At 51.6% G+C, this 24196-nt stretch overlaps 1 protein-coding gene and 1 long non-coding RNA gene across 2 annotated transcripts in view; one reads left to right on the top strand and one right to left on the bottom strand.

The window, feature by feature from the left end:
- LOC130296834 (ATP-dependent RNA helicase DHX58-like) overlaps nt 1-3334 on the top strand; it is a 110689-nt gene extending 107355 nt beyond the window's left edge. Inside the window, exon 14 of the mRNA XM_056548832.1 lies at nt 3134-3334. Coding sequence (XP_056404807.1) covers nt 3134-3160 — 27 coding nt within the window. The 3' untranslated portion in view covers nt 3161-3334. The remainder of the gene's footprint in view (nt 1-3133) is intronic.
- The window catches only part of LOC130296836 (uncharacterized), an 83084-nt gene that overhangs the window by 34824 nt on the left and 24064 nt on the right, over nt 1-24196 (bottom strand). The gene's annotated exons all lie outside the window — the stretch shown is intronic.

Below are 24196 nucleotides of genomic sequence, written 5' to 3'. Positions count from 1 at the left end.
TGGCTATGTTGTGAGATTACCATAATAACACTGTGGCTATCTTTTTGTGTTCTGGCTATTTCGTGTTGGAGTTTGTTCCCTAAAACTACAAGTCCCATGATTCCTTGTTTGTAAGTGTGAGGTCACTTTTCTCCCCCCCCCCCCATATCAACCACCCTACCCATTGAAACACACCTGTTCTCCCTCCAATGCAACAGACCAGTGTTTTCTAACCAGGGTGCCACCAGCTGTTGCAAAACTACAATTCTTGCAGAATGATCTCCCTCCCACCCAGCGGTCGCTCCACCCATTGAAGCACAGACAGGCTTCCTCTGATCACCTGACTAGTGATGTCATGTCTCGGGTACACTGCAACCTGGGAAAACCTAAGATGCAATCACAAAAGAATTGCGAGACCACCCTGAATCACTATATCATGAACTACACTAACATTACAGTGGCGGTAGCACAGTCAAATAAAAAAAACAAATAACTGGAATACCCCTTTAATAGTACGATTCGGATGCCCAATTTCTTTTTTATTCCTATCATACATCCTCTCTGTACATCCCAAATCCCAAATTCTCTATCAGCAAAAGTTTAATAACGCAATAAAAAAAAAAAAAACATTTTAATAAATAAATAAATAAATAAATCAAAACTGCTTCTATACTAAAATAAATCCTGCGGTGTGGCGGAGTGCGAAGGGATGTGATGTATAGCGGATGTTATCGGGGACATGTACATTCTTAGTGATGGTGAGCGGCTGAGTATGTAGCAGGTCTTATCTCTCCTCACTGTGTATGAAGACACAATCCGCCAGCTCCTCATAACCATGCCCCCTCACAACGCCACGCCCCCTCAATGCAAGTCTATGGGAGGGGGCGTGATGCTGTCACGACCCCTACCATAGACTTGCATTCAGGGGGCGGGGTGTGATTTCATGAGGGGGTGGGGCTATGACGTCACGAGCTCTTGGCGCCAGCTCCAGCGTTCGGAACAGTTTGTTCCAAACGCTAGGCAGTGGAGTACCCCTTTAAGGGCTTGCTGGGACTTCTAGTAGATGTGGACAATTTAGTGCAGGCCACTTTGACTAGACAGATGACTTTGACTTGACTGACTTGTGACTGTAGCTTACTTGCACTTGACTATGACTCTGGACACACACTTAGGCACGACTTGACTGGATCTCAGCAGGAAGCAAGAGAGAGAGAGCAGAGGCTCCACCCAGGGCTTTTATGGGGGAGGCTCTGGGGGGTCCCATTGGTCACCCTTAAGTCACCTGGTCACTGATCCCTCCTGGGTAACAATCACATGACAACTCACATGGTAAACACATTACCATGTGTTCACACATTACACAGTATAATACATGGTAAATATATGTAAATGGGGGGACAGGTGCAAGGGGGGCCCAGGGGACACTGAAGGGAGGCTGCCTGACAGGACAGCAGGAGTACGGGGTAACACCTCCCATACTGGGCCACCACACACTTATAGGTTATCAGCGGTCCCCAGACCAACACATTCTACTCTGTGTCCCGGAGAAATTTGTCCTCCAAATGAACTGCTAAAAGCGGATAATATTGGAGCATCGACTTCTTTAGGTGTTACACTGGATAGAAGAAAAGTAACCGTCATCTTGTATTATTTATCATTAAACGCTAAAATAGTAAACGTTTATTTTTAATACATTTTAAGTTGTATCAGATATTATAAAAATAAATTTTCTCATCATTGTGAATGATAAATAATGAGATTATTACTATGATAGATGAAAAATTAGATATACAGCCTTGTGAAATTTGAAGGGGATATCCAGTTAACTCCTTTATGACCAACCCACTTTTCGACCTTTCTACCAAAGAATTGTTACATTTTTAAAGGGGTTATCCAGGAAAAAACTTTTTTTTATACATGCAATAAGGAAGAAAGAAAGCAGATGCACTCAAAGTACATCTGCTTTCTTTCTTCCTTATTGCACATTGCATACTGTTCAGTTTAGAGTGCACCCTCAGTGTTGCCCCGCAGGACTTTGTTGCCGGCTAGACATTCCCCGCAACGGGGTTCAGGTGGCTTGCAGTGCCGGACCCACTCTTTGCCCTGTCTTGTTTGCTACTTTTTTTTATATATATCAACTGGCTCCAGAAAGTTAACCAGGACCCCCGCGATCAGACATCTTATCCCCTATCTTTTGGTTAGGGGATAAGATGTCTATGTGTGGAATACCCCTTTAAAGGGATGCTTAAAGGGGTTATCCAGGAAAAAACTTTTTTTTTATATATCAACTGGCTCCAGAAAGTTAACCAGATTTTTAAATTATTTCTATTAAAAAATCTTAATCCTTTCAGTACTTATGACCGTCTGAAGTTAAGTTTGTTCTTTTCTGTCTAAGTCCTCTCTAGAAGCAAATCCCCATAACAAACCTCTTCTAAACTGGGCGTTTCCCGAGACAGGTGTCATCAGAGAGGACTTAGACAGAAAAGAACAAACTTAACTTCAGAAGGTCATAAGTACTGAAAGGATTAAGATTTTTTAATAGAAATAATTTAAAAATCTGGTTAACTTTCTGGAGCCAGTTGATATATAAAAAAAAAAGTTTTTTCCTGGATAACCCCTTTAAGCATCCCTTTAAAGGGGTATTCCACACATAGACATCTTATCCCCTAACCAAAAGATAGGGGATAAGATGTCTGATCGCGGGGGTCCTGCCGCTCGGGCTCCCGCGATCTCGTCTGCGGCACCCCAGACATTTGCAGTGAACTTCGTTCCATGCCGGATGACTGGCGATGCAGGGCGGAGGCTCGTGACATCATGGCCATGCCCCCTCAATGCAAGTCTATGGGAGGGGGCGTGATGGCTGTCACACCCCCTCCCCTACGCTTGCATTGAGGGGGCGTGGCTGCGACGTCACGAGCCTCCGGTGCTCCGGCACTGCACCTGTTGCTCTAAACGAATGCGGGGTGCAGCAGGGGAGATTGCGAGGGTCCCCAGCGGCGGGACCCCCTGCGATCAGACATCTTATTCCCTATCCTTTACATAGGGAATGAGATGTCTAGGGGCGGAGTACCCCTTTAAGGTTTTTTATTTCGATATTTATTTTTTAAATTATTTATGAATTTATTTATTTATTTATTTATTATTATTTTTGCAGAACAAGTTTCCACCAAGGTTAGGTTAGGAAACCAAGGACAAGAACGATGGCACAGGACAACACTTGAGATCTCAGTACTATGGAACACTCAGAGTTGACAATGATTTGTGAATGTAGGGACGGGTTTGCAATGATGGATGACTTCTGCACAATAAGGGAAGCAAATAAGCAAGAAATTGGCTTTGTATGGAGAATATGAGCAATTAAAAATTTGAAGGCATAATGTAATAGAGCAGGAGGAGCTGAGCAGATGAGAAATATATATATACACACACACAGTATATATATACACACACACACACACACACACACAGTATATATATATATATATATATATATATATATATATGTCACGATGCCGGCTGGCAGGTAGTGGATCCTCTGTGCCAGAGAGGGATTGGCGAGGACCGCGCTAGTGGACCGGTTCTAAGTCACTACTGGTTTTCACCAGAGCCCGCCGCAAAGCGGGATGGTCTTGCTGCGGCGGTAGTGACCAGGTCGTATCCACTAGCAACGGGTCACCTCTCTGACTGCTGATGATAGGCGAGGTACAAGGGAGTAGACAGAAGCAAGGTCGGACGTAGCAGAAGGTCGGGGGCAGGCGGCAAGGTTCGTAGTCAGGGTGGATAGCAGAAGTTCTGGTACACAGGCTTTAGACACACAATACGCTTTCACTAGGCACAAGGGCAACAAGATCCGGCAAGGGAGTGCATGGGAGGAGGTTAGATATAGTCAGGGACCAGGTGGAAGCCAATTAAGCAAATTGGGCCAGGCACCAATCATTGGTGCACTGGCCCTTTAAGTCTCAGGGAGCTGGCGCGCGCGCGCCCTAGAGAGCGGAGCCGCGCGCGCCAGCACATGACAGCAGGGGACGGGAACGGGTAAGTGACCTGGGATGCGATTCGCGAGCGGGCGCGTCCCGCTGTGCGAATCGCATCCCCAACGGCCATGACAGTGCAGCGCTCCCGGTCAGCGGGACTGACCGGGGAGCTGCAGGGAGAAAGACGCCGTGAGCGCTCCGGGGAGGAGCGGGGACCCGGAGCGCTAGGCGTAACAGTACCCCCCCCCCTTAGGTCTCCCCTTTTTTTTGTCCGGTGACTGCCTCCCCTGGGATGAGGACACCGGGAAGGAATGGATGGTTTCCTCAATGGCAGGCAGTACAGCGGGAGTAGGAATGGGGAGGGAGGGCAGAGGGTGAAGCTTGGCACGGGGCAGGGAGACACAAGGACGGGAGCCATGAGGGGACACAGAGGCTTGCCTGAAGGGACTGGGAGGGGGTGAGAGGCATTTACTGTGGCAGGCAGAGTCCCTAACGACTTTAGGGGGACCGGATACAGGAGGAACCACAGGGTCACGGCAGGGAGTACTGGGAACTGGTTTAAGGCAGTCCTTGGAACAAGAGGGACCCCAACTCTTGATCCCCCCAGTGGACCAGTCCAGGGTTGGGGAATGGTGTAGAAGCCAGGGTAGTCCAAGGAGAACTTCGGAAGTGCAATTGGGAAGGACAAAAAATTCAATTTTCTCGTGATGAGGTCCGATGCACATTAGGAGGGGCTCCGTGCGGTAACGCACGGTGCAATCCAACCTGGCTCCGTTGACCGCGGAAATGTGGAGTGGCTTGACAAGACGGGTCACCGGAATGCGGAATTTATTCACCAAGGACTCCCGAATAAAATTCCCAGAAGCACCAGAGTCCAGGCAGGCCACGGCTGAGAGGGAAGAGCTGGCTGAAGTAGAAATCCGTACAGGCACCGTGAGACGTGGAGAAGCCGACTTAGCATCCAGAGTCGCCACACCCACGAGAGCTGGGTGCGAGCGTGCGTTTCCCAGACGTGGAGGACGGATAGGGCAATCCACCAAAAAATGTTCGGTACTGGCACAGTACAGACAAAGATTCTCTTCCTTACGGCGATTCCTCTCTTCCAGGGTCAGGCGAGACCGATCCACTTGCATGGCTTCCTCGGCGGGAGGCCTAGGCGCAGATTGCAGTGGAGACTGTGGGAGAGGTGTCCAGAGATCTAAGTCTTTTTCCTGGCGGAGCTCTTGATGTCTCTCAGAAAAACGTATGTCAATGCGAGTGGCTAGATGAATGAGTTCATGTAGATTAGCAGGAGTTTCTCGTGCGGCCAGAACATCTTTAATGTTGCTGGATAGGCCTTTTTTAAAGGTCGCGCAGAGGGCCTCATTATTCCAGGATAATTCTGAAGCAAGAGTACGGAATTGTACGGCGTACTCGCCAACGGAAGAATTACCCTGGACCAGGTTCAACAGGGCAGTCTCAGCAGAAGAGGCTCGGGCAGGTTCCTCAAAGACACTTCGAATTTCCGAGAAGAAGGAGTGTACAGAGGCAGTGACGGGGTCATTGCGGTCCCAGAGCGGTGTGGCCCATGACAGAGCTTTTCCAGACAGAAGGCTGACTACGAAAGCCACCTTAGACCTTTCAGTAGGAAACTGGTCCGACATCATCTCCAAGTGCAGAGAACATTGCGAAAGGAAGCCACGGCAAAACTTAGAGTCCCCATTAAATTTGTCCGGCAAGGACAGGCGGAGGCTAGGAGTGGCCACTCGCTGCGGAAGGGGTGCAGGAGCTGGCGGAGGAGATGATTGCTGCTGGAGTTGCGACTGAAGTTGCTGCACAATGGTGAATACTTCCGACAGCTGGTGGGTTAGATGGGCGATCTGTCGGGATTGCTGGGCGACCACCGTGGTGATATCAGAGATATAAGGCAGAGGGACGTCAGCGGGATCCATGGCCGGATCTACTGTCACGATGCCGGCTGGCAGGTAGTGGATCCTCTGTGCCAGAGAGGGATTGGCGAGGACCGCGCTAGTGGACCGGTTCTAAGTCACTACTGGTTTTCACCAGAGCCCGCCGCAAAGCGGGATGGTCTTGCTGCGGCGGTAGTGACCAGGTCGTATCCACTAGCAACGGGTCACCTCTCTGACTGCTGATGATAGGCGAGGTACAAGGGAGTAGACAGAAGCAAGGTCGGACGTAGCAGAAGGTCGGGGGCAGGCGGCAAGGTTCGTAGTCAGGGTGGATAGCAGAAGTTCTGGTACACAGGCTTTAGACACACAATACGCTTTCACTAGGCACAAGGGCAACAAGATCCGGCAAGGGAGTGCATGGGAGGAGGTTAGATATAGTCAGGGACCAGGTGGAAGCCAATTAAGCAAATTGGGCCAGGCACCAATCATTGGTGCACTGGCCCTTTAAGTCTCAGGGAGCTGGCGCGCGCGCGCCCTAGAGAGCGGAGCCGCGCGCGCCAGCACATGACAGCAGGGGACGGGAACGGGTAAGTGACCTGGGATGCGATTCGCGAGCGGGCGCGTCCCGCTGTGCGAATCGCATCCCCAACGGCCATGACAGTGCAGCGCTCCCGGTCAGCGGGACTGACCGGGGAGCTGCAGGGAGAAAGACGCCGTGAGCGCTCCGGGGAGGAGCGGGGACCCGGAGCGCTAGGCGTAACAATATATATATATATATATATATTACAGTACAATCTGCAGGTAACATGTTATAGAGCAGGAGGAGCTGAGCAGATTATATATATACACAATACAGTACAATCTATAGGTAACATGCTATAGAGCAGGAGGAGCTGAGCAGATGATATATACAATACAGTACAATCTGCAGGTTACATGTTATAGAGCAGGGGGAGCAGAGCAGGTGATGTATATACAATACAGTATAAGCTGCAGGTATCATGTTATAGAGCAGGAAGAGCAGAGCAGATGATATATACAATACAGTACAATCTGCAGGTATCATGTTATAGAGCAGGAGGAGCTGAGCAGATATATACAATACAGTACAATCTGCAGGTAACATGTTATAGAGCAGGAGGAGCTGAGCAGATGATATATACTGTCAGGATCTGGGCTGGTAGCGGAGGCTGGTGGTGGATCCGCTGTGCCAGAGAGGTGATGACGTGGGCCGTACCAGGGGAACGGAGTCTAAGGAGTTACTGGTTTTCACCAGAGCCCACCACAAAGCGGGATGGACTTGCTGCGGCAAGTAACCCCCAGGTCGTTCCACCCAGTAGCGACTCAACCTCTCTGGTTGCTGAGATAAGGCAAGGTACAAGAGGAACAGGCAAAGGCGTAGTCAGACGTAGCAAGTGGTCAGGGCAGGCAGCACAGGTTCACAGGCGGTAGTCAGTAGCAACGGGAACGGCAACAGGCAGGGTAACACAGGAACAAGGAATGCTTTCTCTCAGGCACAAAGGCAACAAAGATCCGGCAGGAGGCTGTGGGAGGAGACGGTACTTATAGGCAGTGCACAGGTGAGGCCTAATTAAGTCCAAACAGCACTCCCTCTCACAAGGCTTAACCCTTAATAAACCAGTTTGGACCAGGCACCAATCACATGTGCATTGGTACTTTAGATCTAAGCGTCCCGGTGCATGCGCGCCCTAGGGAGCGGGGATGCACATGCCGAGACGCCGAAGCGCTGCCTGGGGACACACGCTGTGAGCGCTCCGAGGCCAGCAGGGGGCCCGGAGCGCTCAGCATAACAGTACCTCCCCCCTTTGGTCTCCCCCTCTTTTTGGTACCCAAGAACTTGAGGATGAGGCCGCGGTCTAGGATGTTCTCCTCCGGCTCCCAAGATCTCTCTTCAGGACCGCAGCCTTCCCAGTCGACCAGAAAGAATTTTCTTCCTCTAACCACTTTGGATGCCAAAATCTCCTTGACGGAGAACACATCTGAAGTTCCAGACAAAGGAGTGGGAGAAATGTCCTTGGGGAAAAAACGGTTGAAGATTGCTGGCTTCAGAAGGGAGACATGAAAAGAATTAGGTATTCTGAGGGAGGAAGGGAGATGGAGCTGATAGACCACGTGTCACGATGCCGGCTGGCAGGTAGTGGATCCTCTGTGCCGGAGAGGGATTGGCGTGGACCGTGCTAGTGGATCGGTTCTAAGTCACTACTGGTTTTCACCAGAGCCCGCCGCAAAGCGGGATGGTCTTGCTGCGGCGGTAGTGACCAGGTCGTATCCACTAGCAACGGCTCACCTCTCTGGCTGCTGAAGATAGGCGCGGTACAAGGGAGTAGACAGAAGCAAGGTCGGACGTAGCAGAAGGTCGGGGCAGGCAGCAAGGATCGTAGTCAGGGGCAACGGCAGGAGGTCTGGAACACAGGCTAGGAACACACAAGGAAACGCTTTCACTGGCACGATGGCAACAAGATCCGGCAAGGAAGTGCAAGGGAAGTGAGGTGATATAGGGAAGTGCACAGGTGATCAGACTAATTGGAACCACTGCGCCAATCAGCGGCGCAGTGGCCCTTTAAATCGCAAAGACCCGGCGCGCGCGCGCCCTAAGGAGCGGGGCCGCGCGCGCCGGGACAGGACCGACGGAGAGCGAGTCAGGTACGGGAGCCGGGGTGCGCATCGCGAGCGGGCGCTACCCGCATCGCGAATCGCATCCCGGCTGGAGGCAGTATCGCAGCGCCCCGGGTCAGTGGATCTGACCGGAGCGCTGCAGTGAGGAGAGTGTAGCGAGCGCTCCGGGGAGGAGCGGGGACCCGGAGCGCTCGGCGTAACAGTACCCCCCCCCTTGGGTCTCCCCCTCTTCTTAGAGCCTGAGAACCTGAGGAGCAGACTTTTGTCTAGGATATTGTCCTCAGGTTCCCAGGATCTCTCTTCTGGACCACAACCCTCCCAATCCACTAAAAAAAAAGTTTTCCCTCTGACCTTTTTTGATGCCAGAATCTCTTTGACGGAGAAGATGTCCGAGGAGCCGGAAACAGGAGTGGGAGGAACAGATTTGGGAGAGAAACGGTTGAGGATGAGTGGTTTAAGAAGAGAAACGTGAAAGGCATTAGGAATACGAAGAGAAGGAGGAAGAAGAAGTTTGTAAGAGACAGGATTAATCTGGCACAAAATTTTGAAAGGACCAAGATAGCGTGGTCCCAACTTGTAGCTAGGGACACGGAAGCGGACATATTTAGCGGAGAGCCATACCTTGTCTCCAGGGGAAAAAATGGGAGGAGCTCTTCTTTTCTTATCCGCGAACTTCTTCATGCGTGATGAAGCCTGTAAGAGAGAATTTTGGGTCTCTCTCCATATGATGGAAAGGTCACGAGAAATTTCATCCACAGCGGGCAGACCAGAGGGCAAGGGGGTAGGGAGGGGGGGAAGAGGGTGACGGCCGTACACCATGAAAAATGGGGATTTGGAGGAAGATTCAGAGACTCTGAAGTTATACGAGAATTCGGCCCATGGAAGGAGATCTGCCCAGTCATCCTGGCGAGAGGAAACAAAATGTCGTAAATAATCACCCAAGACCTGGTTAATTCTTTCTACTTGTCCATTGGATTGGGGATGATATGCAGAAGAAAAATTTAATTTAATCTTGAGTTGTTTACAGAGAGCCCTCCAGAATTTAGACACGAATTGGACGCCTCTATCCGAGACGATCTGCGTAGGCAACCCGTGAAGACGAAAAATGTGTACAAAAAATTGTTTAGCCAACTGAGGCGCTGAAGGAAGACCAGGAAGAGGGATGAAATGTGCCATTTTGGAGAATCGATCAACGACCACCCAAATAACAGTGTTGCCACGGGAAGGGGGTAAATCAGTAATAAAATCCATACCAATCAGAGACCAAGGCTGTTCGGGGACAGGCAGGGGATGAAGAAAACCAGCGGGCTTCTGGCGAGGAGTCTTATCCCGGGCACAGATAGTGCAGGCTCGCACAAAGTCCACAACATCCGTCTCCAGAGTCGGCCACCAATAGAAGCGGGAGATGAGTTGCACAGATTTCTTGATGCCCACATGACCTGCGAGATGGGAGGAGTGACCCCATTTGAGGATTCCGAGGCGTTGGCGTGGAGAAACAAAGGTCTTTCCTGGAGGAGTTTGCCTGATGGAGGCTGGAGAAGTGGAAATCAGGCAGTCAGGAGGAATGATGTGTTGCGGAGAGAGTTCAACTTCCGAAGCATCCGAGGAACGAGAGAGAGCATCGGCCCTAATGTTCTTATCGGCAGGCCGAAAGTGAATTTCAAAATTAAATCGGGCAAAGAACAGAGACCACCGGGCCTGGCGAGGATTCAGCCGTTGGGCAGACTGGAGGTAGGAGAGGTTCTTGTGATCGGTGTAAATAATAACTGGAAATCTTGATCCCTCCAGCAGATGCCTCCATTCCTCAAGTGCTAATTTGATGGCTAGAAGCTCTCGATCCCCGATGGAGTAGTTCCTCTCCGCGGGAGAGAAGGTCCTAGAAAAAAAACCACAAGTGACAGCATGCCCGGAAGAATTTTTTTGTAGAAGAACAGCTCCAGCTCCCACTGAGGAGGCATCAACCTCCAATAGGAAGGGTTTGAAAGGGTCAGGTCTGGAGAGCACGGGAGCCGAAGAAAAGGCAGACTTGAGTCGTTTAAAGGCGTCTTCCGCTTGAGGAGGCCAAGACTTGGGATCGGCATTTTTTTTGGTTAAAGCCACGATAGGGGCCACAACGGTAGAAAAATGTGGAATAAATTGCCTGTAATAATTGGCGAACCCCAAAAAGCGTTGGATAGCACGGAGTCCGGAGGGGCGTGGCCAATCTAAGACGGCAGAGAGTTTGTCTGGATCCATTTGTAGTCCCTGGCCAGAGACCAAGTATCCTAGAAAAGGAAGAGATTGGCATTCAAACAGACATTTCTCAATTTTGGCATAGAGTTGATTGTCACGAAGTCTCTGAAGAACCATACGGACATGCTGGCGGTGTTCTTCTAGATTGGCAGAAAAAATCAGGATATCGTCCAGATATACAACAACACAGGAGTATAAAAGATCACGAAAAATTTCATTAACAAAGTCTTGGAAGACGGCAGGGGCGTTGCACAGGCCAAAGGGCATGACCAGATACTCAAAGTGTCCATCTCTGGTGTTAAATGCCGTTTTCCATTCATCCCCCTCTCTGATGCGGATGAGATTATAAGCACCTCTTAAGTCCAGTTTAGTAAAGATGTGGGCACCTTGGAGGCGATCAAAGAGTTCAGAGATGAGGGGTAGGGGGTAGCGGTTCTTAACCGTGATTTTATTAAGACCGCGGTAGTCAATGCAAGGACGTAGGGAGCCATCTTTTTTGGACACAAAGAAAAATCCGGCTCCGGCAGGAGAGGAGGATTTACGGATAAAGCCCTTTTTCAAATTTTCCTGGACGTATTCAGACATGGCAAGAGTCTCTGGGGCGGACAGAGGATAAATTCTGCCCCGGGGTGGAGTAGTGCCCGGGAGGAGGTCGATAGGACAATCATAAGGCCTGTGAGGAGGTAGAGTCTCAGCTTGTTTTTTGCAAAAAACATCCGCAAAGTCCATATAGGCCTTAGGGAGACCGGTTACTGGAGGAACCACAGAGTCACGGCAAGGGTTACTGGGAACCGGTTTTAGACAGTCCTTGGAACAAGAGGGCCCCCAACTCTTGATCTCCCCAGTGGACCAATCCAGGGTTGGGGAATGAAGTTGAAGCCAGGGAAGTCCAAGGAGAATTTCAGAAGTGCAATTGGGGAGGACCAAAAGTTCAATCCTCTCGTGATGAGATCCGATGCTCATTAGAAGGGGCTCCGTGCGGAAACGTATGGTACAGTCCAATCTTTCATTGTTTACACAATTGATGTAAAGGGGTCTGGCGAGACTGGTCACTGGGATGTTGAACCTGTTGACGAGAGAGGCCAAAATAAAATTTCCTGCAGATCCAGAGTCCAAGAAGGCCATGGTAGAGAAGGAGAAGGCAGAGGCAGACATCCGCACAGGCACAGTAAGACGTGGAGAAGCAGAGTAGACATCAAGGACTGTCTCACCTTTGTGCGGAGTCAGCGTACGTCTTTCCAGGCGGGGAGGACGGATAGGACAATCCCTCAGGAAGTGTTCGGTACTAGCACAGTACAGGCAGAGGTTCTCCATGCGGCGTCGTGTCCTCTCTTGAGGTGTCAGGCGAGACCGGTCGACCTGCATAGCCTCCACGGCGGGAGGCACAGGAACGGATTGCAGGGGACCAGAGGAGAGAGGAGCCGAGGAGAAGAAACGCCTCGTGCGAACAGAGTCCATATCTTGGCGGAGCTCCTGACGCCTTTCGGAAAAACGCATGTCAATGCGAGTGGCTAGGTGAATGAGTTCATGTAGATTAGCAGGAATTTCTCGTGCGGCCAGAACATCTTTAATGTTGCTGGATAGGCCTTTTTTAAAGGTCGCGCAGAGGGCCTCATTATTCCAGGATAATTCTGAAGCAAGAGTACGGAATTGTACGGCATACTCGCCAACGGAAGAATTACCCTGGACCAGGTTCAACAGGGCAGTCTCAGCAGAAGAGGCTCGGGCAGGTTCCTCAAAGACACTTCGGATTTCCGAGAAGAAGGAGTGTACAGAGGCAGTGACGGGGTCATTGCGGTCCCAGAGCGGTGTGGCCCAAGACAGGGCTTTTCCAGACAGAAGGCTGACTACGAAAGCCACCTTAGACCTTTCAGTGGGAAACTGGTCCGACATCATCACCAGATGCAGGGAACATTGGGAAAGAAAGCCACGGCAAAACTGGGAGTCCCCATCAAATTTATCCGGCAAGGATAGGCGTAGACCAGGAGCGGCCACTCGCTGCGGAGGAGGTGCAGGAGCTGGCGGAGGAGATGATTGCTGAAGCTGTGGTAGTAACTGCTGTAGCATAACGGTCAGTTGAGACAGCTGTTGGCCTTGTTGCGCTATCTGTTGTGACTGCTGGGCGACCACCGTGGTGAGGTCAGCGACAACTGGCAGAGGAACTTCAGCGGGATCCATGGCCGGATCTACTGTCACGATGCCGGCTGGCAGGTAGTGGATCCTCTGTGCCGGAGAGGGATTGGCGTGGACCGTGCTAGTGGATCGGCCATGACAGTGCAGCGCTCCCGGTCAGCGGGACTGACCGGGGAGCTGCAGGGAGAAAGACGCCGTGAGCGCTCCGGGGAGGAGCGGGGACCCGGAGCGCTAGGCGTAACAATATATATATATATATTACAGTACAATCTGCAGGTAACATGTTATAGAGCAGGAGGAGCTGAGCAGATTATATATATACACAATACAGTACAATCTATAGGTAACATGCTATAGAGCAGGAGGAGCTGAGCAGATGATATATACAATACAGTACAATCTGCAGGTTACATGTTATAGAGCAGGGGGAGCAGAGCAGGTGATGTATATACAATACAGTATAAGCTGCAGGTATCATGTTATAGAGCAGGAAGAGCAGAGCAGATGATATATACAATACAGTACAATCTGCAGGTATCATGTTATAGAGCAGGAGGAGCTGAGCAGATATATACAATACAGTACAATCTGCAGGTAACATGTTATAGAGCAGGAGGAGCTGAGCAGATGATATATACTGTCAGGATCTGGGCTGGTAGCGGAGGCTGGTGGTGGATCCGCTGTGCCAGAGAGGTGATGACGTGGGCCGTACCAGGGGAACGGAGTCTAAGGAGTTACTGGTTTTCACCAGAGCCCACCACAAAGCGGGATGGACTTGCTGCGGCAAGTAACCCCCAGGTCGTTCCACCCAGTAGCGACTCAACCTCTCTGGTTGCTGAGATAAGGCAAGGTACAAGAGGAACAGGCAAAGGCGTAGTCAGACGTAGCAAGTGGTCAGGGCAGGCAGCACAGGTTCACAGGCGGTAGTCAGTAGCAACGGGAACGGCAACAGGCAGGGTAACACAGGAACAAGGAATGCTTTCTCTCAGGCACAAAGGCAACAAAGATCCGGCAGGAGGCTGTGGGAGGAGACGGTACTTATAGGCAGTGCACAGGTGAGGCCTAATTAAGTCCAAACAGCACTCCCTCTCACAAGGCTTAACCCTTAATAAACCAGTTTGGACCAGGCACCAATCACATGTGCATTGGTACTTTAGATCTAAGCGTCCCGGTGCATGCGCGCCCTAGGGAGCGGGGATGCACATGCCGAGACGCCGAAGCGCTGCCTGGGGACACACGCTGTGAGCGCTCCGAGGCCAGCAGGGGGCCCGGAGCGCTCAGCATAACAGTACCTCCCCCCTTTGGTCTCCCCCTCTTTTTGGTACCCAAGAACTTGAGGATGAGGCCGCGGTCTAGGATGTTCTCCTCCGGCTCCCAAGATCTCTCTTCAGGACCGCAGCCTTCCCAGTCGACCAGAAAGAATTTTCTTCCTCTAACCACTTTGGATGCCAAAATCTCCTTGACGGAGAACACATCTGAAGTTCCAGACAAAGGAGTGGGAGAAATGTCCTTGGGGAAAAAACGGTTGAAGATTGCTGGCTTCAGAAGGGAGACATGAAAAGAATTAGGTATTCTGAGGGAGGAAGGGAGATGGAGCTGATAGACCACGTGTCACGATGCCGGCTGGCAGGTAGTGGATCCTCTGTGCCGGAGAGGGATTGGCGTGGACCGTGCTAGTGGATCGGTTCTAAGTCACTACTGGTTTTCACCAGAGCCCGCCGCAAAGCGGGATGGTCTTGCTGCGGCGGTAGTGACCAGGTCGTATCCACTAGCAACGGCTCACCTCTCTGGCTGCTGAAGATAGGCGCGGTACAAGGGAGTAGACAGAAGCAAGGTCGGACGTAGCAGAAGGTCGGGGCAGGCAGCAAGGATCGTAGTCAGGGGCAACGGCAGGAGGTCTGGAACACAGGCTAGGAACACACAAGGAAACGCTTTCACTGGCACGATGGCAACAAGATCCGGCAAGGAAGTGCAAGGGAAGTGAGGTGATATAGGGAAGTGCACAGGTGATCAGACTAATTGGAACCACTGCGCCAATCAGCGGCGCAGTGGCCCTTTAAATCGCAAAGACCCGGCGCGCGCGCGCCCTAAGGAGCGGGGCCGCGCGCGCCGGGACAGGACCGACGGAGAGCGAGTCAGGTACGGGAGCCGGGGTGCGCATCGCGAGCGGGCGCTACCCGCATCGCGAATCGCATCCCGGCTGGAGGCAGTATCGCAGCGCCCCGGGTCAGTGGATCTGACCGGAGCGCTGCAGTGAGGAGAGTGTAGCGAGCGCTCCGGGGAGGAGCGGGGACCTGGAGCGCTCGGCGTAACACCACGGGATTCATTTTCTTCTTGATTCTGTAGGGACCCAAGTAACGGGGATCTAATTTGTAACTTGGGACCCTAAATCAGATATACTTGGAAGACAGCCACACTTTGTCCCCTGGGGCAAAAATTGGAGGAACCCAACGTTTCTTATCGGCCTGTGTCTTCATGCGAGAGGTGGCTGCCAGAAGAGATTGGCGCGTCTCACACCAGATGGATACAAAATCCCAGACAAGATTATCGACAGCGGGTACTTCCGAGGAGGTGGGCAACGGAAGAGGTGGTAAAGGGTGACGTCCATACACCACGAAAAAAGGAGACTTGTTAGAAGCGGAGGACTCTTTGTGGTTGTAGGAGAACTCAGCCCACGGGAGCAAGTCTACCCAATCATCCTGACGAGAGGAGACAAAGTGCCGGAGATAGTCACCCAAAATTTGATTAATGCGCTCTACTTGACCGTTGGACTGGAGTGGTAGGAAGAAGAGAAGTCCAATTTAAACTTCAGTTGACCACAGAGGGCTCTCCAAAACCTAGACACAAACTGTACCCCTCTGTTGGATACAATGTGTGTGGGCAGACCATGGAGACGAAAAATGTGAGAAAGAAATTGTTTCGCCAGCAATGGCGCAGAAGGAAGAGCAGGCATAGGTACAAAGTGCGCCATCTTGGAAAACCGATCCACAACCACCCAAATAACTGTTTTGCCATGAGAAGGTGGGAGATCGGTGACAAAGTCCATGGCGATGTGGGACCATGGAGTCTCTGGAACTGGCAGCGGCTGAAGCAGGCCTCCCGGTCTCTGGCGGGGTGTCTTGTCCCGGGCGCACACAGCACAGGCCTGGATGAAATCCTTAACGTCCCTCTCCAAAGATGGCCACCAGTACCTTCTGGAGATCAGTAGTAGGGTTTTCCGTAGACCTGGATGGCCGGCCACCAGTGAAGAATGTCCCCACTTGAGTACCCTAAGACGAAGACGAAGTGGCACGAAGGTCTTGCCCGGAGGAAGAAGACGTAAATCCGCAGGAGCAGAAACAATCAATCGCTCGGGAGGAACGATATGCTGAGGTGACACTTCTTCTCCGATGACATCAGAGGTGCGAGAGAGAGCGTCAGCCCGGATGTTTTTGGCAGCCGGTCTGAAATGAATAAGAAAATTAAACCGGGCGAAAAACAGAGACCAGCGGGCTTGGCGGGGATTAAGTCTTTGAGCTGACTGAAGATAGGACAGATTCTTGTGGTCTGTAAATATGTTCACAGGGTGAACAGATCCCTCTAGGAGATGTCTCCATTCTTCCAGCGCCAACTTGATGGCAAGAAGTTCTCTGTCTCCGATTGAGTAGTTTCTCTCAGCAGGCGAGAAAGTTTTGGAGAAAAACCCACAGGTGACGGGTTTCCCCTTTAAGGACTTCTGGGTTAGTACGGCTCCGGCTCCAACAGAGGAGGCATCCACCTCTAAGAAGAAGAGCTTCGAGGAATCCGGTCTGGTGAGGACGGGTGCAGAAGCAAAGGCGGACTTCAGGGTGTGGAAAGCCTCTTCAGCCTCAGGAGTCCATGACTTAGGATTGGCCCCTTTCTTAGTCAGGGCCACGATTGGAGCCACGAGGGTGGAGTAATGTGGAATAAATTGCCGGTAATAATTGCCAAAACCCAGGAACCTTTGTCTGGCCCGTAGACCTGTGGGACAAGGCCAATCCAGAACTGCTGAGAGTTTAGATGGGTCCATCTGTAGGCCTTGTGCAGAGATAATGTAACCAAGAAAAGGCAGGCTAGATCGTTCAAAGAGACATTTCTCAAACTTGGCATAAAGATGATTTCTTCTTAGACGAGACAGAACCAGACGAACATGAGTACGGTGTTGCTCAAGGTTTGGAGAATAAATTAGGATATCGTCCAGATACACCACCACACAAGTGTAGAGAAGGTCTCTGAAAATGCCATTAACAAATTCTTGAAAGACGGCCGGGGCATTACATAGGCCAAAAGGCATGACTAAATACTCAAAGTGACCATCCCGTGTGTTAAAGGCAGTCTTCCACTCGTCTCCCTCTCGAATTCGGACCAAATTATAGGCACCTCTCAGATCCAATTAGGTGAAGATCTTGGCACCTCGAAGTAGATCGAAGAGTTCTGAAATGAGTGGAAGGGGGTATCGGTTCTTAATGGTGATTTTGTTTAGACCACGATAGTCAATGCAGGGTCGCAGAGAGCCGTCTTTCTTTGAGACAAAGAAGAAACCTGCTCCAGCAGGTGAGGAAGACTTCCTGATGAACCCCCTCTGTAGGTTCTCCTGAATATACTCTGACATGGCTTGAGTCTCAGGTGGAGAGAGAGGATAAATTCTTCCTCGAGGTGGAGTTGTGCCAGGCATGAGGTCTATAGGACAATCATAAGGCCTATGCAGGGGCAAAATCTCTGCTTGCTGTTACGCCGAGCGCTCCGGGTCCCCGCTCCTCCCCGGAGCGCTCGCTTCACTCCCTCCGCTGCAGCGCTCCGGTCACGTCCTCTGACCCGGGGCGCTGCGATCCCGCTGCCAGCCGGGATGCGATTCGCGATGCGGGTAGCGCCCGCTCGCGATGCGCACCCCGGCTCCCCTACCTGACTCGCTCCCCGTCTGTTCTGTCCCGGCGCGCGCGGCCCCGCTCCCTAGGGCGCGCGCGCGCCGGGTCTCTGCGATTTAAAGGGCCACTGCGCCGCTGATTGGCGCAGTGGTTCCAATTAGGGTTTTCACCTGTGCACTTCCCTATATTACCTCACTTCCCTTGCACTCCCTTGCCGGATCTTGTTGCCTTAGTGCCAGTGAAAGCGTTCCTTGTGTGTTCCTTGCCTGTGTTTCCAGACCTTCTGCCGTTGCCCCTGACTACGATCCTTGCTGCCTGCCCCGACCTTCTGCTACGTCCGACCTTGCTTCTGCCTACTCCCTTGTACCGCGCCTATCTTCAGCAGCCAGAGAGGTGAGCCGTTGCTAGTGGATACGACCTGGTCACTACCGCCGCAGCAAGACCATCCCGCTTTGCGGCGGGCTCTGGTGAAAACCAGTAGTGGCTTAGAACCGGTCCACTAGCACGGTCCACGCCAATCCCTCTCTGGCACAGAGGGTCCACTACCTGCCAGCCGGCATCGTGACAGTAGATCCGGCCATGGATCCCGCTGAAGTTCCTCTGCCAGTTGTCGCTGACCTCACCACGGTGGTCGCCCAGCAGTCACAACAGATAGCGCAACAAGGCCAACAGCTGTCTCAACTGACCGTTATGCTACAACAGTTGCTACCACAGCTTCAGCAGTCATCTCCTCCGCCAGCTCCTGCACCTCCTCCGCAGCGAGTGGCCGCTCCTGGGATACGCTTATCCTTGCCGGATAAATTTGATGGGGACTCTAAGTTTTGCCGTGGCTTTCTTTCCCAATGTTCCCTGCATCTGGAGATGATGTCGGACCTGTTTCCCACTGAAAGGTCTAAGGTGGCTTTCGTAGTCAGTCTTCTGTCCGGAAAAGCCCTGTCATGGGCCACACCGCTCTGGGACCGCAATGACCCCGTCACTGCCTCTGTACACTCCTTCTTCTCGGAAATCCGAAGTGTCTTTGAGGAACCTGCCCGAGCCTCTTCTGCTGAGACTGCCCTGTTGAACCTGGTCCAGGGTAATTCTTCCGTTGGCGAGTATGCCGTACAATTCCGTACACTTGCTTCAGAATTGTCCTGGAATAATGAGGCCCTCTGCGCGACCTTCAAAAAAGGCCTATCCAGCAACATTAAAGATGTTCTGGCCGCACGAGAAATTCCTGCTAATCTACATGAACTTATTCACCTAGCCACTCGCATTGACATGCGTTTTTCTGAAAGGCGTCAGGAACTCCGCCAAGATATGGACTCTGTTCGCACGAGGCGTTTCGTCTCCTCGGCTCCTCTCTCCTCTGGTCCCCTGCAATCTGTTCCTGTGCCTCCCGCCGTGGAGGCTATGCAGGTCGACCGGTCTCGCCTGACACCTCAAGAGAGGACACGACGCCGTATGGAGAACCTCTGCCTGTACTGTGCTAGTACCGAACACTTCCTGAGGGATTGTCCTATCCGTCCTCCCCGCCTGGAAAGACGTACGCTGACTCCGCACAAAGGTGAGACAGTCCTTGATGTCTACTCTGCTTCTCCACGTCTTACTGTGCCTGTGCGGATGTCTGCCTCTGCCTTCTCCTTCTCTACAGTGGCCTTCTTGGACTCTGGATCTGCAGGAAATTTTATTTTGGCCTCTCTCGTCAACAGGTTCAACATCCCGGTGACCAGTCTCGCCAGACCCCTCTACATCAATTGTGTAAATAATGAAAGATTGGACTGTACCATACGTTTCCGCACGGAGCCCCTTCTTATGAGCATCGGATCTCATCATGAGAGGATTGAACTTTTGGTCCTCCCCAATTGCACCTCGGAGATTCTCCTTGGACTTCCCTGGCTTCAACTTCATTCCCCAACCCTGGATTGGTCCACTGGGGAGATCAAGAGTTGGGGGTCCTCTTGTTCCAAGAACTGTCTAAAACCGGTTCCCAGTAACCCTTGCCGTAACTCTGTGGTTCCTCCAGTAACCGGTCTCCCTAAGGCCTATATGGACTTCGCGGATGTTTTCTGCAAAAAACAAGCTGAGACTCTACCTCCTCACAGGCCTTATGATTGCCCTATCGACCTCCTCCCGGGTACTACTCCACCCCGGGGCAGAATTTATCCTCTCTCTGCCCCAGAGACTCTTGCCATGTCCGAATACGTCCAGGAGAATCTAAAAAAGGGCTTTATCCGTAAATCCTCCTCTCCTGCCGGAGCCGGATTTTTCTTTGTGTCCAAAAAAGATGGCTCCCTACGTCCTTGCATTGACTACCGCGGTCTTAATAAAATCACGGTTAAGAACCGCTACCCCTTACCCCTCATCTCTGAACTCTTTGATCGCCTCCAAGGTGCCCACATCTTCACTAAATTGGACTTAAGAGGCGCCTATAACCTCATCCGCATCAGAGAGGGGGACGAGTGGAAAACGGCATTTAACACCAGAGATGGACACTTTGAGTATCTGGTCATGCCCTTTGGACTGTGCAATGCCCCTGCCGTCTTCCAAGACTTTGTCAATGAAATTTTTCGTGATCTGTTATACTCCTGTGTTGTTGTATATCTGGACGATATCCTAATTTTTTCTGCCAATCTAGAAGAACACCGCCAGCATGTCCGTATGGTTCTTCAGAGACTTCGTGACAACCAACTCTATGCCAAAATTGAGAAATGTCTGTTTGAATGCCAATCTCTTCCTTTTCTAGGATATTTGGTCTCTGGCCAGGGACTACAGATGGATCCAGACAAACTCTCTGCCGTCTTAGATTGGCCACGCCCCTCCGGACTCCGTGCTATCCAACGCTTTTTGGGGTTCGCCAATTATTACAGGCAATTTATTCCACATTTTTCTACCATTGTGGCTCCTATCGTGGCTTTAACCAAAAAAAATGCTGATCCCAAGTCCTGGCCTCCTCAAGCAGAAGACTCCTTTAAACGACTCAAGTCTGCCTTTTCTTCGGCTCCCGTGCTCTCCAGACCTGACCCTTCCAAACCCTTCCTATTGGAGGTTGATGCCTCCTCAGTGGGAGCTGGAGCTGTTCTTCTACAAAAAAATTCTTCCGGGCATACTGTCACTTGTGGTTTTTTCTCTAGGACCTTCTCTCCAGCGGAGAGGAACTACTCCATCGGGGATCGAGAGCTTCTAGCCATTAAATTAGCACTTGAGGAATGGAGGCATCTGCTGGAGGGATCAAGATTTCCTGTTATTATCTACACCGACCACAAGAACCTCTCCTACCTCCAGTCTGCCCAACGGCTGAATCCTCGCCAGGCCCGGTGGTCTCTGTTCTTTGCCCGATTTAATTTTGAGATTCACTTTCGTCCTGCCGATAAGAACATTAGGGCCGATGCTCTCTCTCGTTCCTCGGATGCCTCAGAAGTTGATCTCCCTCCGCAACACATCATTCCACCTGACTGCCTGATCTCCACTTCTCCTGCCTCCATCAGGCAGACTCCTCCAGGAAAGACCTTTGTTTCTCCACGCCAACGCCTCGGAATCCTCAAATGGGGTCACTCCTCCCATCTCGCAGGTCATGCGGGCATCAAGAAATCTGTGCAACTCATCTCCCGCTTCTATTGGTGGCCGACTCTGGAGACGGATGTTGGGGACTTTGTGCGAGCCTGCACTATCTGTGCCCGGGATAAGACTCCTCGCCAGAAGCCCGCTGGTTTTCTTCATCCTCTGCCTGTCCCCGAACAGCCTTGGTCTCTGATTGGTATGGATTTTATTACTGATTTACCCCCTTCCCGTGGCAACACCGTTATTTGGGTGGTCGTTGATCGATTCTCCAAAATGGCACATTTCATCCCTCTTCCTGGTCTTCCTTCTGCGCCTCAGTTGGCTAAACAATTTTTTGTACACATTTTTCGTCTTCACTGGTTGCCTACGCAGATTGTCTCGGATAGAGGGGTCCAATTCGTGTCTAAATTCTGGAGGGCTCTCTGTAAACAACTCAAGATTAAATTAAATTTTTCCTCTGCATATCATCCCCAGTCCAATGGACAAGTAGAAAGAATTAACCAGATCCTGGGTGATTATTTGCGACATTTTGTTTCCTCCCGCCAGGATGACTGGGCAGATCTCCTTCCATGGGCCGAATTCTCGTATAACTTCAGGGTCTCTGAATCTTCCTCCAAATCCCCATTTTTCGTGGTGTACGGCCGTCACCCTCTTCCCCCCCTCCCTACCCCCTTGCCCTCTGGTCTGCCCGCTGTGGATGAAATTTCTCGTGACCTTTCCATTATATGGAGAGAGACCCAAAATTCTCTCTTACAGGCTTCTTCACGCATGAAGAGGTTCGCGGATAAGAAAAGAAGAGCTCCCCCCGTTTTTTCCCCTGGAGACAAGGTATGGCTCTCCGCTAAATATGTCCGCTTCCGTGTCCCTAGCTACAAGTTGGGACCACGCTATCTTGGTCCTTTCAAAATTTTGTGTCAAATTAATCCTGTCTCTTATAAACTTCTTCTTCCTCCTTCTCTTCGTATCCCTAATGCCTTTCACGTCTCTCTTCTCAAACCACTCATCCTCAACCGTTTTTCTCCCAAATCTGTTCCTCCCACTCCTGTTTCCGGCTCCTCGGACGTCTTCTCGGTCAAGGAAATTTTGGCTGCCAAAAAGGTCAGAGGGAAAAATTTTTTTTTAGTAGACTGGGAGGGTTGTGGTCCTGAAGAGAGATCCTGGGAACCTGAGGACAACATCCTTGACAAAAGTCTGCTCCTCAGGTTCTCAGGCTCCAAGAAGAGGGGGAGACCCAAGGGGGGGGGTACTGTTACGCCGAGCGCTCCGGGTCCCCGCTCCTCCCCGGAGCGCTCGCTTCACGTCCTCTGACCCGGGGCGCTGCGATCCCGCTGCCAGCCGGGATGCGATTCGCGATGCGGGTAGCGCCCGCTCGCGATGCGCACCCCGGCTCCCCTACCTGACTCGCTCCCCGTCTGTTCTGTCCCGGCGCGCGCGGCCCCGCTCCCTAGGGCGCGCGCGCGCCGGGTCTCTGCGATTTAAAGGGCCACTGCGCCGCTGATTGGCGCAGTGGTTCCAATTAGGGTTTTCACCTGTGCACTTCCCTATATTACCTCACTTCCCTTGCACTCCCTTGCCGGATCTTGTTGCCTTAGTGCCAGTGAAAGCGTTCCTTGTGTGTTCCTTGCCTGTGTTTCCAGACCTTCTGCCGTTGCCCCTGACTACGATCCTTGCTGCCTGCCCCGACCTTCTGCTACGTCCGACCTTGCTTCTGCCTACTCCCTTGTACCGCGCCTATCTTCAGCAGCCAGAGAGGTGAGCCGTTGCTAGTGGATACGACCTGGTCACTACCGCCGCAGCAAGACCATCCCGCTTTGCGGCGGGCTCTGGTGAAAACCAGTAGTGGCTTAGAACCGGTCCACTAGCACGGTCCACGCCAATCCCTCTCTGGCACAGAGGGTCCACTACCTGCCAGCCGGCATCGTGACACTTGCTTTTTACAGAAGACATCTGCAAAGTCCAAATATGGTTCCGGAAGGCCTGGAGGAGGTGGAGTATAAGATGCACGTTTAGCTGAAACTGGCAGGAGACATTTGCCAAAACAAGATGACCCCCAACTTTGGATCTCCCCGGAGGACCAATCCAGGACAGGGCTGTGACGCTGGAGCCAGGGCAGACCTAGCAGAATCTCCGAAGTACAGAGAGGAAGAACAAGAAACTCCAATTTCTCAGAATGAAGTACTCCAACAGACATCTGAAGGGGTTCAGTACGGTAGAGAATGGTAGCATCCAGTCTCTCACCTTTGACAGTGGTAATGTAGTAGGACTTGACAAGACGGACCACAGGAATATTAAACTTGCTTATAAGTGAGGCATCAATGAAGTTGCCGGCGGAGCCGGAATCCAGAAAGGCAATAGCAACGAAGGATGTCTTGGCTGGGACACAGATTCGCACAGACACCGTAAGGCGTGGAGAGGTAGCATTCACAGCTAGCAACGCCTCTCCAACTTTAACTAGGTGCGCATTTCCCGGACGAGGCGGATGGAGAGGACAGTCTTTTAAGAAATGTTGTGTACTGCCACAGTGCAGACACAGATTCTCGTCTCTGCGGTGGTTCCTTTCTTGAGGGGTCAGGCGTGACCGATCCACATGCATGGCTTCCTTGGCAAGAGGCCCAGTATAGGGTTGCAGTGGACGCAGGAAGACAGGAGCCGAACGAGGATAGCGTCTCATACAAACATTTCCTTTCTCCTGACGGAGTTCCTCTCGTCGAAACGCAAATCAATCCTGGTGGCCAAATGGATGAGGTCACCCAGAGAGGATGGCATCTCACGTGCGGCTAGAACATCCTTTATGTTGCTTGACAGGCCCTTCATAAAAATAGCGCAGAGCACCTCATTATTCCAAGAAAGTTCCGAGGCCAGAGTATGGAAATGTATGGCGTAATCGCCCACAGAAGAACTTCCTTGGGACAAGTTTAATAAAGCAGTCTCTGCAGAGGCAACCCGG

Source organism: Hyla sarda, chromosome 12 (assembly GCF_029499605.1).
Source record: "Hyla sarda isolate aHylSar1 chromosome 12, aHylSar1.hap1, whole genome shotgun sequence".
Classification (NCBI taxonomy): Eukaryota; Metazoa; Chordata; class Amphibia; order Anura; family Hylidae; genus Hyla; species Hyla sarda.
This window is presented reverse-complemented; position numbering and strand designations above follow the sequence as displayed.